This window comes from Haliotis rufescens, unplaced genomic scaffold (genome assembly GCF_023055435.1).
Source record: "Haliotis rufescens isolate VD_foot unplaced genomic scaffold, xgHalRufe1.0.p SCAF_7, whole genome shotgun sequence".
Classification (NCBI taxonomy): Eukaryota; Metazoa; Mollusca; class Gastropoda; order Lepetellida; family Haliotidae; genus Haliotis; species Haliotis rufescens.
In genome coordinates, this window is record NW_025964361.1 from 37,089,490 (window position 1) to 37,105,108 (window position 15,619).

General features: G+C 42.1%; 1 protein-coding gene across 2 annotated transcripts in view; it reads right to left on the bottom strand.

Annotated features, from left to right (window-relative positions):
* Nucleotides 1-213: 213 nt before the first annotated feature.
* Nucleotides 214-15,619, bottom strand: part of LOC124112945 (sushi domain-containing protein 2-like) — a 36,245-nt gene continuing 20,839 nt past the window's right edge. The window contains exons 12-18 of one of the 2 annotated variants that reach the window (XM_046473155.2): nucleotides 12,860-13,045; nucleotides 11,105-11,253; nucleotides 9,472-9,598; nucleotides 8,205-8,450; nucleotides 6,213-6,398; nucleotides 3,666-3,801; nucleotides 214-2,579 (exon numbers count right to left, since the gene is read on the bottom strand). In XM_046473155.2, coding sequence (XP_046329111.2) covers nucleotides 2,567-2,579; nucleotides 3,666-3,801; nucleotides 6,213-6,398; nucleotides 8,205-8,450; nucleotides 9,472-9,598; nucleotides 11,105-11,253; nucleotides 12,860-13,045 — 1,043 coding nt within the window. In that variant the 3' untranslated portion in view covers nucleotides 214-2,566. The remainder of the gene's footprint in view (nucleotides 2,580-3,665; nucleotides 3,802-6,212; nucleotides 6,399-8,204; nucleotides 8,451-9,471; nucleotides 9,599-11,104; nucleotides 11,254-12,859; nucleotides 13,046-15,619) is intronic. The other variant, XM_046473154.2, reaches the window with a different exon arrangement.

The following is a 15,619-nucleotide window of genomic DNA, read 5'->3' on the forward strand; positions in this document are numbered from 1 at the left end:
GAAATCCCAATTTTCGGACCTAAAAGACAGCATACATGTATTGTTTCAGTTCGAAGCCTTATCTGTTCCTTCGGCTTCAACCATTGATCATATTTAAATATCCTCGTCAAACGTGTATTTGACGTATGTATATCCATAGGGTGTCAATATACGTTGTGTTGAATACTGATGTGTACACAATAACTTCTTCGAAAACATAAACACGCAAGAGAGTAGACGTAAAAGTTTTTATTCATCTAACATTCATTGATATCCAAAGCTCATTTAATCACAGTGCACGGGTGATTTCTTATATAAATACGTAGAAGCTCCTGTGTTTGTCTAACGAAACTCACACAAACTGGAAACATGACACCATCTGTTACTGATTGCTGAAACACGCCATACATTTTATATCGATTTTGAATACTACAAAGCCAGACATCTACAGTACTGTGCACATCACTAGGGCAGGACTGCTTACCCTTTACGGGAACACCTGGTGTCATAACTGATTTTCAGTGATCCATTCATATGCTTTTCAAAGCTATTTAGCCTTTTACACCCAATGGAATCTATTTCGTCGGACAATCGAGACTGATTATCCGCTGTCGTTATATCTTCAGAAAAACTAAAGGTGTACTTATAATTACCATGTAATAATAGATTCATGAATGAGTATTCGTAGAATCCGACAAATTATGTTCGAGTTTAAACTGTATAACCAAAAATTACAGTGGGCTATCCATTCATATAAAACGTTTTGGTCCTGGCAGTCCAATATATTATCATATAAAAATATGTCATGCTTGGTGCTTCACGAGGGTTAAAACTCTAATCCGACATCTGTCTAATCCGACATTCTTCCCTAGTCCTGAATAGTGTCAGATTACACAGAGTCTACCGTACATATCTAAACCTGATATGAACTCGTGGTTTTTTTTTAAGTACATAATGCTATCATGTATGATATAACAAAAATGGGATGTTAAATGACACATGGAGAGTACAGAAAATGACATGAAACTTGCATACTAAATGACAATGAGTTTGATATGTAACGCATATAAACTTGAGATCAAAGAAGGCCGAAACGCGTAGTGACATGCAACCATGGGGATACAAATGGAATCATGGCATGGACTCCACGACTTGCAATGATATTCCTGAAACTATTAAGAACATCAAGTTGACTTTTAAAGCATAATATACGAATAAACATATTTGAATCTGGATCATGTGATTAATCATTTACAAGAATAAAGTTTCAAACAATATGCAATTCGTAGATTTCAAAAAGCAAATGCATACAAAACGGATACTAACTAATCGCTACAATAATCATATGGAATCGTTGACCTATTGTGTACAGTAATATTAACCAATAAAAACTGTTATCACTAGCTCTCTCTTTTACAACATTTAACTGTCTATACACTAGTATTACTTCAACTATGCAAGCAAGAATTCCTTTAATTCTTTTTAAACGCCCCACAATACATTGCACATGTGATCGTTATTCAAAGCTATGGTAATCCTAATATTTTGTTGTTTCGATTTTATTTCACGGCGAGGGACTACAGCTATATTTTCTTTCACGCTACTTCACACACAATGAAAGTTCGCCGCCTCCTCTCACAACGGGTATAATGCACACGCAACACACTTGTACACATGACCATTTGTAGGGTAAAAGCACTGTCATGCTGTTTGGGGAGTTATCACAGAGCCACTGTGATCTGTCAGCATATATTTGATATGTGACTCCGAATTCTGCATATTACAAAACCAGGATAGAGAGGAACTGCATTTTATGTTTTGGAATCATTAAAAAAGGCTTTGTTGTTTTCAATCTGAGACTGCATAGATGTTATCTCAAACATTGAAAGTACTTTCATAAACCAAACGTGTTACTATTGCGAATTATAACATGTAATATTTCGACGTTTCACGAAGGACATGAGGGAATAAAATTATGCATGCTAAAAGGGAAAGATTAATATTGTATAATTTCGTTTCTATGATCTTTACTTTTCAATATTATTTTAAAAGGCACATAATTCGTCTTCGAACTCGTGTTCATAGATTTTTTAAGGTTTAACGTCAACCTCATTTGTTGACCCGCGCCACAAATATTGACGTCATCGTGTGTTCACATATTACCCAAAGCTCGGCGTAACCTACCCAGTTCTAAGTGTAGATGGAATATTAGAAAATAACGAACTATGCATTAGTATGTACAAAAAAGGGCAGAATATTTTAACGTTTTGGGCCTTATTTCCTATGTGAAATATAACTCATATGAAATATAATATACAAAAAACTGACGCTTCACCTTTCAACATATCACGTTCACAAAATGTATGAAAATTATTCTGTGCCTGGGGATAAATTGGTGTCATCTTGTCCTCAGAACATACTTGGATATTTTCAAGCATTAAAATGTCCACCTTCTTTGTTCGCTACACTCGGAGCTCCCCCGTGTACATTATTCATTCTTGTCGGAACCATTCGACTCCCGTTTCTTCAGGTCACTCATCATAGCGTCCTTTTGGCCCTCTTCAACCTCTGGTTCTCCTCTGAAACGTCACGCAACTGTACTGAAAGCCAGCATATGTACTGTGTCATACTCCTTGTGTTATCTGTATGAGAGTTATCTACCCTGGTTCAAGGAGACGTAATTGTTCTATATTGATTTGTATTATTCCTTACCCTTTCTTAAGGGTTTAAAGTATGAATTACTTATCCTACCTTATTTCGGCTTTGGATGATGTAAGATACGTAATATATCTGCCAAAAGTTCCCATTTATTCTCACTGTTATGATAATTATGCATTAGAAATACAATTGTTACGATAATGTGTATAAATTACGGATTGAAACAGTACTATCAGAAACTTGGACCTTAAAAATGGGGAATACCAAGGGCAGATAACTCTCTTTTGTTTGTCAGCATGCATATGGATGGGATGATGGGGTGATCGGAGGGAGAAGCATGCAGGAATGAGAACACTATCAGGCATAAACACAATCAATGACAAAGCGAACAGCCATTTAAATGCTGTGTACAGTCCTAAAAAGCTGTATTCATTTATGCTCAGTAATGTTACCTGTCAAGTCATGTTTCATATAAAAATATGCCAGCTGACATAACCAGAACTACAACCAGTGCGAATCTCAGATTCAAACCTACGATCATACTTAGGGATATTCTTTGGTGGATGGAGTTGGCTGGGGTTCTGTATGGCATTATTTCAGCTATAACTGCTAAACCAGATATTTGATTAAGGTTAAACTTCTTTTTGTTTGTTAGTAAAATTGTAAAACAGCAGCTACACACACACCCACCCCAACCCCACCCCACCCCACCCACACATCCACCCACCCACCCCAAACACACACACACACACACACACACACACACACCACACACACACACACACACACACACACACACACACACACACACACACACACACACACACACACACACACACACACACACAACACACACACACACACACACACACTTTTTGCAAGATATCACAACCAGTCAATCGGATCGGTCGCTAAGTGGCGTTATATTGTACAGTATCTATTGATGCAATGGTTGTTTCTATGTTTCCGCGTCATGTTGGAATTTCAAAAATGAATACGTATCTGTTCATCATTGAATCTTCACTTACTTTTTGCTTTCTTTACGATCTGTGTTCTTTCGACGCTTCACGATTACAACGACAATGATGACTATGATGACAATAGCGGCAACAACACCAACAACAATACCGATAATTGGTCCAATCCCGGCATCGTCTGAGGCAGCTGAAAGAAAGCAGTCCCAGCTGTGACAGTACCGGTAAAACCTGCATGAGTATCATATGGACAAAAGGACGAAGGCACTATATTTTTACTTCATAGTGTATGAAACCAATACCTTAATTACTGTTTTACTGAGCATTGGTAATTTAATATCAATACTGGATAGCATTACCGGAAAACCGAATCACTTTCAACTCGCATTATTATTATTATTATTATTATTATTATTATTATTATTATTATTATTATTAAAAATCAGTAAATGTAGCAATGAGGGTTTGGATGATCATTCGGGGAACACACCGAATTTGATTGATGATAACAAATGCAGGGATTTCAGGAAGGTTAAGGTGTCATGGGATGTCAATGCATGCAATCAAATTAGTAGACAATCCACAAGCCTATGTGTACTGGTGGAGTGTTGCTGAAATAAAGCCATGGATTAGCAAACATACACTGATATGCGACTAGTTGTGATTTGTAAACTACAATACACATTATTATATTTCAAACAAAAATGCGATCCTGCTTTACAAGGGAAGACTAAGACTAAATAAAAGCGACAGAACCCTTCCCACAATCATCGCAAAGCTGTGCTTGTCAGAGTCAATGAACGATACCGACCCTATCATAAGCATCAAGTATCAAGTAGTGTTGATAACAGATGTTCGCAAAAAGATGATGGTATAGTGCCCTACCTTGGCACCCATCACAAACACATTCAAAGGCAAGACAAACTTTCTCCGGAGTGCACAAAGTAGGGAATTGCATTTGACATATTTTTGGTCATTGATGCGTAACATTTTCAAATGTACTTAACATATCTACCATCACATACTGTGAAAGTTTTACTGAGGCCTTGAATGATGTAACCCTGATCAAACATTTTTAGCAAGCATCCAGAGCACCCATAACAATCAAAGCACCCAATGACAAAATATTCAACCTTGTCTTTAAAACTGCACTCCCTGTTTAATATCAATATGTTTTGTCAAGACTATATACTACGGCAGGATATCACGCTTGTCTTAGAATGACAATGAACTGTATATATTATTACCCTTTCTTACCCTAAAATTATGCAGTTCCTAATTTTAAACTAAAAGCGAAGGGCGATTCCTTAAATTTACATATTCCCGAGGCAAGAGAGTTAACTAACTTTAAAAGTCCAGTTTCCACGTGGAAACTGGACTTTTATAGTCAGTTAATTCACTTGCCTCGGGAAGATGTAAATTCTACCATGAATTGGGAAATTACTGGATTCTGATTGGTCAATCAGAGGCTATTAAATCACAATAAACCCCCTCTGATTGAAACAGCTGGTTTGACGGCCGCTTCACAGCGGAAGCTAATATTCATAGAATAGTACTATTTTCAGTCATTGTCGGTAGGCATATTTAAATAATTATATCTACAATTACAGGTTACAAAATGCACAGATGCGGTTACTACAATATTCAAAGGATGTGTGGCAATACATTTTGTGCAGAAAAACACGACAGAAATCAACAAAGGGAATGTATTTACGTTTTGGAAACAACAGAGAGCTTGGAATTTTGGCGCTTTTCTATATACGACTCATATCTATTGCGTCACAATGAGCGATATGACGTCATAATGGTGGCGTGCGATGTAGAGCGAAAGCCTTGCAAAGCTTGCTTTGTTTCCTTGGGGATGCCCACCTCATGTTTGCTTACCAAGTTGCCGTGCTTATATGCTTTCAATGCCTGTCAATGCCGAGTGAAGTATTACGGTGTAAACAAACTGCTTGAGGAAATACAGCACCATATCTTGTTCGGTGATTCCGTAATTCAGATCGATAACCCACTCAAAACACAGAACTCAACCCATGCCGCTTCACTCAGTATATTTGCTAACACCAAAGAGTTCGCGTTTTATTTAGTCATGGTAGAATGGAGATAAACATACTGTGTTTTCAATGTAGAGCTAGGTTACCGCGCTAAATTTAACATTTGAAACCTCACGCTGCGCGTTCGGTGCCAAATTCAATTTAGCGGGGTTAAATCTACAGGTAACCCAGCTCTACATTGAAAACACAGTATGTTTATCTCCTAATTGAAGGGATGGGGCTTTTGCAACCCTCGTCACCGGATCGTGAAATGGTTTTGATAAATAAGAGAAGAACATTTTATTTGGCCATAATATTTGTGGCAACAACATAAAATATTTCAAGTTTCACTTACTTCAAGCTAGGAAATAGAACTTCAATAATCCGTGTATGGCCATCGAACGTGACAGAACTGAAATATTGTTCCAAGCGCGTTAACCACATTCACTCACTCACTGACTTTAACCATCCCATCCATCCAGTGTCTGTTCATCCGCAAACCAAGCGCACCACCACAACAATTATGTTACACGATCTGTTACTTCAAAACATCATTGGCACTTACCACTACACTGCGCAGACACTGCGGGCATCCACTTGGGGTCACCGAAGTCAGCGGAACAAACGTAGGTTGTGTCGCCGCTGAGGGAGCCGCCGTTACGACATCCGGTGAGGGTGACGGTGTTGCCGACTGAGTAGTTATAGTTGTCTTTGGAGGCGTGTGTAACATCAGGCAAGCCACACGACAAAACTGGAATGTGAAACATACGGAATATTAAACTAACAAAATTATACAGGACCTGCCCGTCATGGTTCCCTTTATGACAGCAGTATTAATTGTCCGCCTCATGGGTCCAGTGGTAGAGCGTGCGCCCGGAGAACGGAAGGTCCGGGGTTCGATCCCCGACCGCGTCATACTAAAAGACGATAAAAGATGGTACTTGTTGTTACCCTGTCTGGCGCTCGGCATTAAGGGGCTAAAACAAGGACTGGTCGGCTCGGAGTCAGCATACTGTGTCTGAGTAGGGTATTCATGTTAAACTGCGGCATGGTATCTCAGTGAGCTAGCACTATAAATCGGCATCAGTCCGGACTAGTACAAGCAGCCACACAAACACACACACGTACATGCACGTCGCTATATAAGTGCAATAATCTTTGACGCGACGTTAAACCCCATTTCACCTCACCTCACCTCACCTCCTTCTGAACAAATCACGGTGGCAAGTACATGGAGTTACTTATTGGACGGTGATTCAGAAACACGTGATCGTGATATAGTCGGAATCGTACAAAATATTTGCTTTTACCTGAGATTCCTTTTGTTATTATCATGGCAAAGAAAAACCGTAACTGAAATTATCCAAGAGTGTCTATAACAGAATATCGCTTTGTGATAATGCCACCTTCTGGGATATGTACATAGATTTTCGCCAGTACACTCATGCTTTCAGTCTCTGTGATTTGCTTGGTTGTGTGCCATCTGTAGAGATCCGTAAAGCGTTGGTTATGGTAACATTCACATTAGCCTGGTCCACACTTAGTTACAGGCCGCGGTAATACAGCTTACTGACCGTGGCGTTTAACAACATTCAATAGCTCACACATTATACTATCAAGAAAACGTACCGACTGTACTACTCCAGCAACAGTTCGCTTGATTATGTACCCATACTCGCGGGTTTCACCAAAGTGGCACATGTCCAAGATCTGCATCAGCTTTCCCCACACACCCAGCTGACACGCGGTGATATTATATATACAAATAAATACTTGGGTTCGAAACCTTCGGTAGTCTATACGGACTTTGGCAACGGCCTCAGAGTTCGAGTCCCGGGTCCTCGCCAAGCGTAATCAAACGTTTTGCTCCACGGAAATTCCATTAATTTGCCCTCTTTTGAAGTCAAAGTATTAAATTACAATAATTATTACAATTCAGTCTTGATCATCTTAAGGCATATGGGCGAACCGTGCATTGCCACTCACAGACGCCACGTTGTTTTCCAGCTGACAGAGTCAATATTGATCATGTGACGAGTCAATATTAGACGTAAGTGACAGTAACGTCATTAAACGAAGTCCAATAGGGTCAGTTTTCTATTGTCAGGCCAGTGTTGGGATGTACTGTTTTGTCTGGGTAACCAATAAAATTTAAAGATTGTTAACAGACGTTAAACCAAACTCTACTAAAATACATTCACCGTATAACTCTACAACACGATAAAAGAAAACATAAGCATTGCATAGATTCTAAGCAGTATTACATAGATTCTAAGTAGTAGTAGTAGTAGTAGTAGTAGTAGTAGTAGTAGTAGTAGTAGTAGTAGTTAAGTAGTAGTTAAGTAGTATGCATCTTGTCAGCACACAAGGGCCTGTCGGGTGGATTAGTGGTTACAGCGTTCGCTAGTCACGCTGAAGACCCGAGTTCGATTCCCGACATGGGTACAATGTGTGAAGCCCATTTTCTGGTGCCCCCCGTCGTGATATTGCTGGAATATTGTTAAAAGCGGCGTAAAACTAAACTCACTCACTCACTGTCAGCACACAGTCCACTTACCTGGTCTCTGAAAACTCTGTAACTCCGAGAACCAGCCTGCCGCCATTTTGGTCGCATTTGCAATATCTCTATTTCCGGTGACCGTGTAGTCGAAGCGGCATTGTGCATTGTCTCCACATGTGTGGTCAAGGTCTACTCTTGAGAAGCCCGCCCCGCTGGGTATCTGGGGTTGGTTGTACGATGGAACAAAACTGTCATCAGCCTCAGTGGGATTTTTGAACATTGATTCGACGTTTGGTGCTTTCCCTGAAACAGTGTGTCGAAATATAGTTCCTTGTGTCCAAACGTGGTCCAACCATGCACACCAACACCAACACGGTATTTTCTGCAACAATTATATTTTCGTTTCTGGAAATCCCACAACACGCGCACACTAACATCCACAACACAGGACACCAACATTCACAACACAGCATACCCACACCCACAACACAACACAAACATCAAAACCCTCACCCACAACATACGCACACCAGAATCTACACCCACACCCTCACCCACATCCACACCCACACCTTCAACACAAGCATACCAACATCCAAACCACACCCACATCCACATCCACAATACACGCACACCAACATCAACACAATTAACACACGCACACCAACATCCACACCCACAGCCACACCAACACCAACACCAACACCAACACCAACACCAACATCCACAACACACGCACACCAACATCCACACCCAGAACACCAACATCAACACCTTCAGCACACGCACACCAACATCCACACCCACACCAACACCAACATCCACAACACACGCACACCAACATCCACACCCACAACACCAACATCCACACCTTCAGCACACGCACACCAACATCCACACCCACACCAACACCAACATCCACAACACACGCACACATGTTTCGAATATGTATACACCTGGTTAATATTCATTATATAATGTATTTTTACTGAATTCAAACATAGTACATATTTTGAAATCATACCATGGATGATGACATGTAGTGTTTAATGGTGCTGTTGTTTGTAATACCGAAAAGTGTTCATATGTCCTGTTATGTTACATGTTCATTTCGGTACACATCTGGGCGGTAGGTTTGTTTAGTTGTTAAAGCGTTCGCTCGTCAAGCACAAGGCCTGGGTACAAGTGTGAAACTCATTTCTGATGTCCCCCGCCGTTACATTGCTGGAATGTTGCTACAAGCGGCGTAAATCTATAATCACTCACATCGTGCCTGCTGTATTTATGGAGCTCTATATACTCAGTAAGACACAAATGTACGCACATGTCTTGGCAAACTGTTGGTACACAATCTGTGGTGATGATGCAATGTCAATGTTGTTTCCACTCCTTGGGGTGAAGTCGTCCTCGACAACGCCGTTCCACGTCCCCATTAGCCCTTGGGTCCTGTTCTGAACACAGACGTACAACAGCCATAAAGAGGATGAGGCATATCGTTATCTAAAGTAGTACACATAGCACACAAACATGTAGCTCATGGTGAGGTGAGGTGAAATTGGGTTTAACGTCGCGTCCAAGATTATTGCACTTATATAGCGACGTGCGTGCACGTGTATTTGTGTGTGTGGCTGCTTGTACTAGTCCGGACTGATACCGATTTATAGTGCTAGCTCACTGAGATACCATGCCGCAGTTTAACATGAATACCCTACTCAGACACAGTATACTGACTCCGAGCCGACCAGTCCTTGTTTTAGCCCCTTAATGCCGAGCGCCAGACAGGGTAACAACAAGTACAATCTTTTAACGTCTTTTTGTATGACGCGGCCCGGGATCGAACCCTGGACCTTCCGCTCTCCGGGCGGACGCTCTACCACAAGACCACGGAGGCGGTCTGTAGCTCATGGACAATATTAATAACTTCGTGTTCACATATACAACTGTAGCTTCGGCGTAATCAAATAACACATGCAGCACCGAGATGGCATACATAATTTCCTGATCGAATACACATACATACATACATACATACATACATGTGTATATCCTTGATCCCATATATTAATCCGTGAGCAAAAATATAAACCCGTCTTCAGATATATTTCATTTCGTCATCACATACACATACAAAGTGAGTGAGTGAGTGAGTATGGTTTTACGCCGCTTTTAGCAATATTCCAGCAACATCACGGCGGGGGACACCAGAAATGGGCTTCACACATTGTACCCATGTCGGGAATCGAACCGGGGTCTTCGGCGTGACGAGCGGACGCTTTAACCATTAGGCTACCCGACCGCCCCTACACATACAAAGAGCCGGGATTACAAACTTCTTTCAGTGACAATTAGAAGTTGGTGTGATGAAGTAAGACGAGTTCTATTGATGAACAAACTTCTTTAATACAATTAGTGCGACGTTTCGGTGTAGATCCTAACACCATTATCAAGCAAGTGGTGGATAGTGCTAAACAACATAGGTATATATACTTATTAACATCAATGTTTGTACAGTAAATTGATTGATGGACACAGAGAGCTGATTAAGATAATTGGAAGCCAGTGGATGACTAATGAACACAGAGTAAACAAGCAGACTAATTGTAATAAAGAAGTTGTTCATCCATAGAACTCGTCTTACTATGTCTTTATGATTATACACCTTATCACAGAAGCTGTGTTGTATTTTGTCACGCCCATGTATGGTCCAGTTTATAGTCCAAAAGTGCAAGCTTTTATGACAAAAAAGACGTCTTTACTGTATAACAACAGATAATTTAACTTTCAATATTTTTGTACATTAGTATTACGTCTTCCTTCTAACATTGATTTTTTTGTGAGGTGAGGATCCAACAACATGTGCCTGTGTGCCTGTGTCTGTCTGTCTGTCTGTGTCTCTTTGTGTGTGTCTATGTGTGAGTGTGTCCGCGAGTGTTGTGTCTGTGTGTATTATAGCTCACCTTAAAGTTGGGCGGCATGTTGACGATGACGTGAAGGAGTCTGTTTGCCGCCGCTACCTGCACCCCTACTCCGGACTTCAGGATGACGGTGAAGTTGTCGTGACGGTTGTCGTCGGGGTCGATGGCAACGTTGACAACAGTGACACCCCCTGAAAACCACATTGGAAAATACTCCAATAGCAATTCTTATGTATTCGAGGCGCAAAAAAATATACATCGTCTACTGGAAGAGCGTATTCGACATGGGAAATAGCCAGAATGTATTTGAGTCTACTGGATGCTTTCGTTTAACAAACCGAAACAGATGTCCAAAAATAGAGTAAAGGTTTTTCCACAGTCTTCTGGGCCGGAGTTTATATCCGAAGAAAATAGCGAATCTACCTGAGAAATAGATCGTGTGTTGATTTAAGTTCATGAAAATATCTTCCAGAGGCAAGGGCGTTAAGTGACTATATAAAGTCCAATTTCCGATGACTCCGTGGTCATCTGCCAGCGAGTACTCGAGACGAGTCGGCGAGTAGCTGCATATTTCAACGGCTGCAGAGATAAACTTACTTAACAATAAACAATTACTGCTTGGAATAAACAAAACAGGATTAATCACATGCCTAGATTACCTCAATCTCATTAAACTGTGGATACAAGTTCTCGCTACCGCTGATGACATCCCGGTACACGTCACGTCAGAACGACCTCTCGCGAACTTTGACCGACCAATGAAATAATTAACAGGAAGTCGACATTAGCCAGAAAAAAAGCAGCTTTCATCATAAAAACTGCGGCACTTGTTTCAAATTGGCGACTTCCATTCAAGACTATGCTTTAAAAAGTATTTTGAATCAGTTATACAGTCCGTAACAGTAGTTTTGTGTTAAACTTTAGAGGTTGCGTGATTAGAAAAAATATTCCGCTAACAATGTGAACACAACAATATGAATATTTCCTTTTTCCTTTTTTTAATTACTTGTTCATATCGTTAACTATCGTGTAGTTGTCCAATTTTCGAAATACAGTAAAGTACGGTTATAACGAACTCAAAGGGACTACTGATTTTAGTTCGTTATTTTAGTTATCGTTTATCCGACATACTCGTTAATCCGACATATTAATCATAATATGCAACCAACAATGTCGGATTAACGGGACTTGACTGAAGGCTGGAATTTACAATTTGGCTGGACGAACGAGCCTATGCATAGTCCAATTAAACTCACGTGACAAACTGGACATCCGGTTCGTAAACAATATGGATTTCAACGTGCACATTTCGGTCGACTGCAAGATTTGCAAAGCATGTGTACCGCCAACTGGGCGTCGACAGATATTTTACAAATCTTTTCATGTTTTTCATCATGGTGCTCAAGTGATTTGATGCACTTAGCGGGGAAAGGCCCGTTTTATTACAATATTGATCTTGATTATCGATCAGATCGTTTTGACTGGGTGCCGCCAATTTGTTTGCAGCAAATGCAAGTGATATGAGTGAGTGAATCTGATTGGTCAATAGGAAGGACATGGAAGGGACATTACTCATAATAGCCACTGGTGGCGCTGCGATCGAGCCAGGAAATGCCAACCTTGTCGGGCAAGGGTGGAAACTTGACTTTAAGAGTCAGTTAACGCCCTTGCATGGGAAGATGATGAAAATATTCAACAATATCCAGAAAATCGAGATATACAGAGTGCCAAAGAAGTGTAGATGGAGGAGGTTTACTGTACAGCACTTCAGACAACCCCGTATACAGTAGTTAATACCTTCAAAATCCTGTTTAAACAAGCCTTGTTGGTTAAACAGTTTGATTTTTTTATTGACAAAGACATCGAGACCCCTGCCACTGTTGAGACCGGAGGGAGCGAGATGTATCTCCACTGTGGTGCCAGATGACACCGAGTCAGACATTGCCACTGACGTCAGCACAGTGGCGTTGAAGGTGCGGTTAACTAGAATTAAAACAAACAAGATTTAGTGGAGACGAAGAAGGAGAAGTGGAAGAAGAAGAAAATGTTCGCGTGTCATATAAAAAAACAGTAACAATGTCAGTACAATATCCCAACATTAGACCAGTGGCCTATGAGACGAGGCACATTATTCAATGTATACATTAAAATAGAGAAAAATGATTCGCACAGTTGAATCGCACGGGACACATGGGCGGTCATATAACCCACCAGCCAATCTCGCCAAATGGTCGCCATTGCAGATTTAAGCCACCGTAGTAAAATGCCCGGCCAAACATCTACACTTCTAATTCATTTAATATTTTTACTCTCAGACAAAGGACGATATAAGGAACATATCATTGGAATGCTGTCATTTTGATCTGCATTGATTTTGCATCACCGTTGTGGCTTTACGAGAATAAATTGTGTCTGTTCCGTAATGTCCTTCTCATTTGTAGTATTTATATTCCTATACTTTAAGAGAGGGTTAAGACATTTGAAACACTACGAATCCTACAAAGATTTAAAGATCAGGCGTAGCGTCAAGGCTCATTTGCCTTAATAACACAATTACGTTTGTCGAAGCTCTAAGCGTTAACACTAAAAGGAACGACAGTCGGAGCACGAGGAAGTGACCCAATTCAAGTTCCATAAGACATAGATCCTGTTTGTTGGCAACCTGCTGGTCAAACCTACTTGGCAGTCGATTGCCATGTGTGTGGTTAAGCTGCACAACACGGAGTCGAGAATGGTACAACACACGCCACTGGACTCAGTTGAACTAACGCCACTGGACTGAGTTGAACACACGCCACTGGACTGAGTTGAACACACGCCACTGGACTGAGTTGAACACACGCCACTAGACTGAGTTGAACACACGCCACTGGACTGAGTTGAACACACGCCACTGGAATGAGTTGAACACACGCCACTGGACTCAGTTAAACACACACCACTGGACTCAGTTGAACACACGCCACTGGACTCAGTTGAACACACGCCACTGGACTCAGTTGAACACACGCCACTGGACTCAGTTGAACTAACGCCACTGGACTGAGTTGAACACACGCCACTGGACTGAGTTAAACACACGCCCCTGGACTGAGTTGAACACACGCCACTGGACTGAGTTGAACACACCCCACTGGACTGAGTTGAACACACGCCACTGGACTGAGTTGAACACACGCCACTGGACTGAGTTGAACACACGCCACTGGACTCAGTTGAACACACGCCACTGGACTGAGTTGAACACACGCCACTGGACTGAGTTGAACACACGCCACTGGACTGAGTTGAACACACGCCACTGGACTGAGTTGAACACACGCCACTGGACTGAGTTGAACACACGCCACTGGACTGAGTTGAACACACGCCACTAGACTGAGTTGAACACACGCCACTGGACTGAGTTGAACACACGCCACTGGACTGAGTTGAACACACCCCACTGGACTCAGTTGAACACACGCCACTGGACTGAGTTGAACACACGCCACTGGACTCAGTTGAACACACGCCACTGGACTGAGTTGAACACACCCCACTGGACTGAGTTGAACACACGCCACTGGACTGAGTTGAACACACGCCACTGGACTCAGTTGAACTAACGCCACTGGACTCAGTTGAACACACGCCACTGGACTCAGTTGAACACACGCCACTAGACTGAGTTGAACACACGCCACTGGACTGAGTTGAACACACCCCACTGGACTGAGTTGAACACACGCCACTGGACTCAGTTGAACACACGCCACTGGACTCAGTTGAACACACGCCACTGGACTCAGTTGAACACACGCCACTGGACTGAGTTGAACACACGCCACTGGACTGAGTTGAACACACGCCACTGGACTGAGTTGAACACACGCCACTGGACTCAGTTGAACACACGCCACTGGACTGAGTTGAACACACCCCACTGGACTGAGTTGAACACACACCACTAGACTGAGTTGAACACACCCCACTGGACTGAGTTGAACACACGCCACTGGACTGAGTTGAACACACGCCACTGGAATGAGTTGAACACACGCCACTGGACTCAGTTAAACACACGCCACTGGACTCAGTTGAACACACGCCACTGGACTCAGTTGAACACACGCCACTGGACTCAGTTGAACACACGCCACTGGACTGAGTTGAACTAACGCCACTGGACTGAGTTGAACACACGCCACTGGACTGAGTTAAACACACGCCACTGGACTGAGTTGAACACACGCCACTGGACTGAGTTGAACACACCCCACTGGACTGAGTTGAACACACACCACTGGATTGAGTTGAACACACGCCACTGGACTGAGTTGAACACACGCCACTGGACTCAGTTGAACACACGCCACTGGACTGAGTTGAACACACGCCACTGGACTGAGTTGAACACACGCCACTGGACTGAGTTGAACACACGCCACTGGACTCAGTTGAACACACGCCACTGGACTCAGTTGAACACACGCCACTGGACTCAGTTGAACACACGCCACTGGACTCAGTTGAACACACGCCACTGGACTCAGTTGAACACACACCACTGGACTG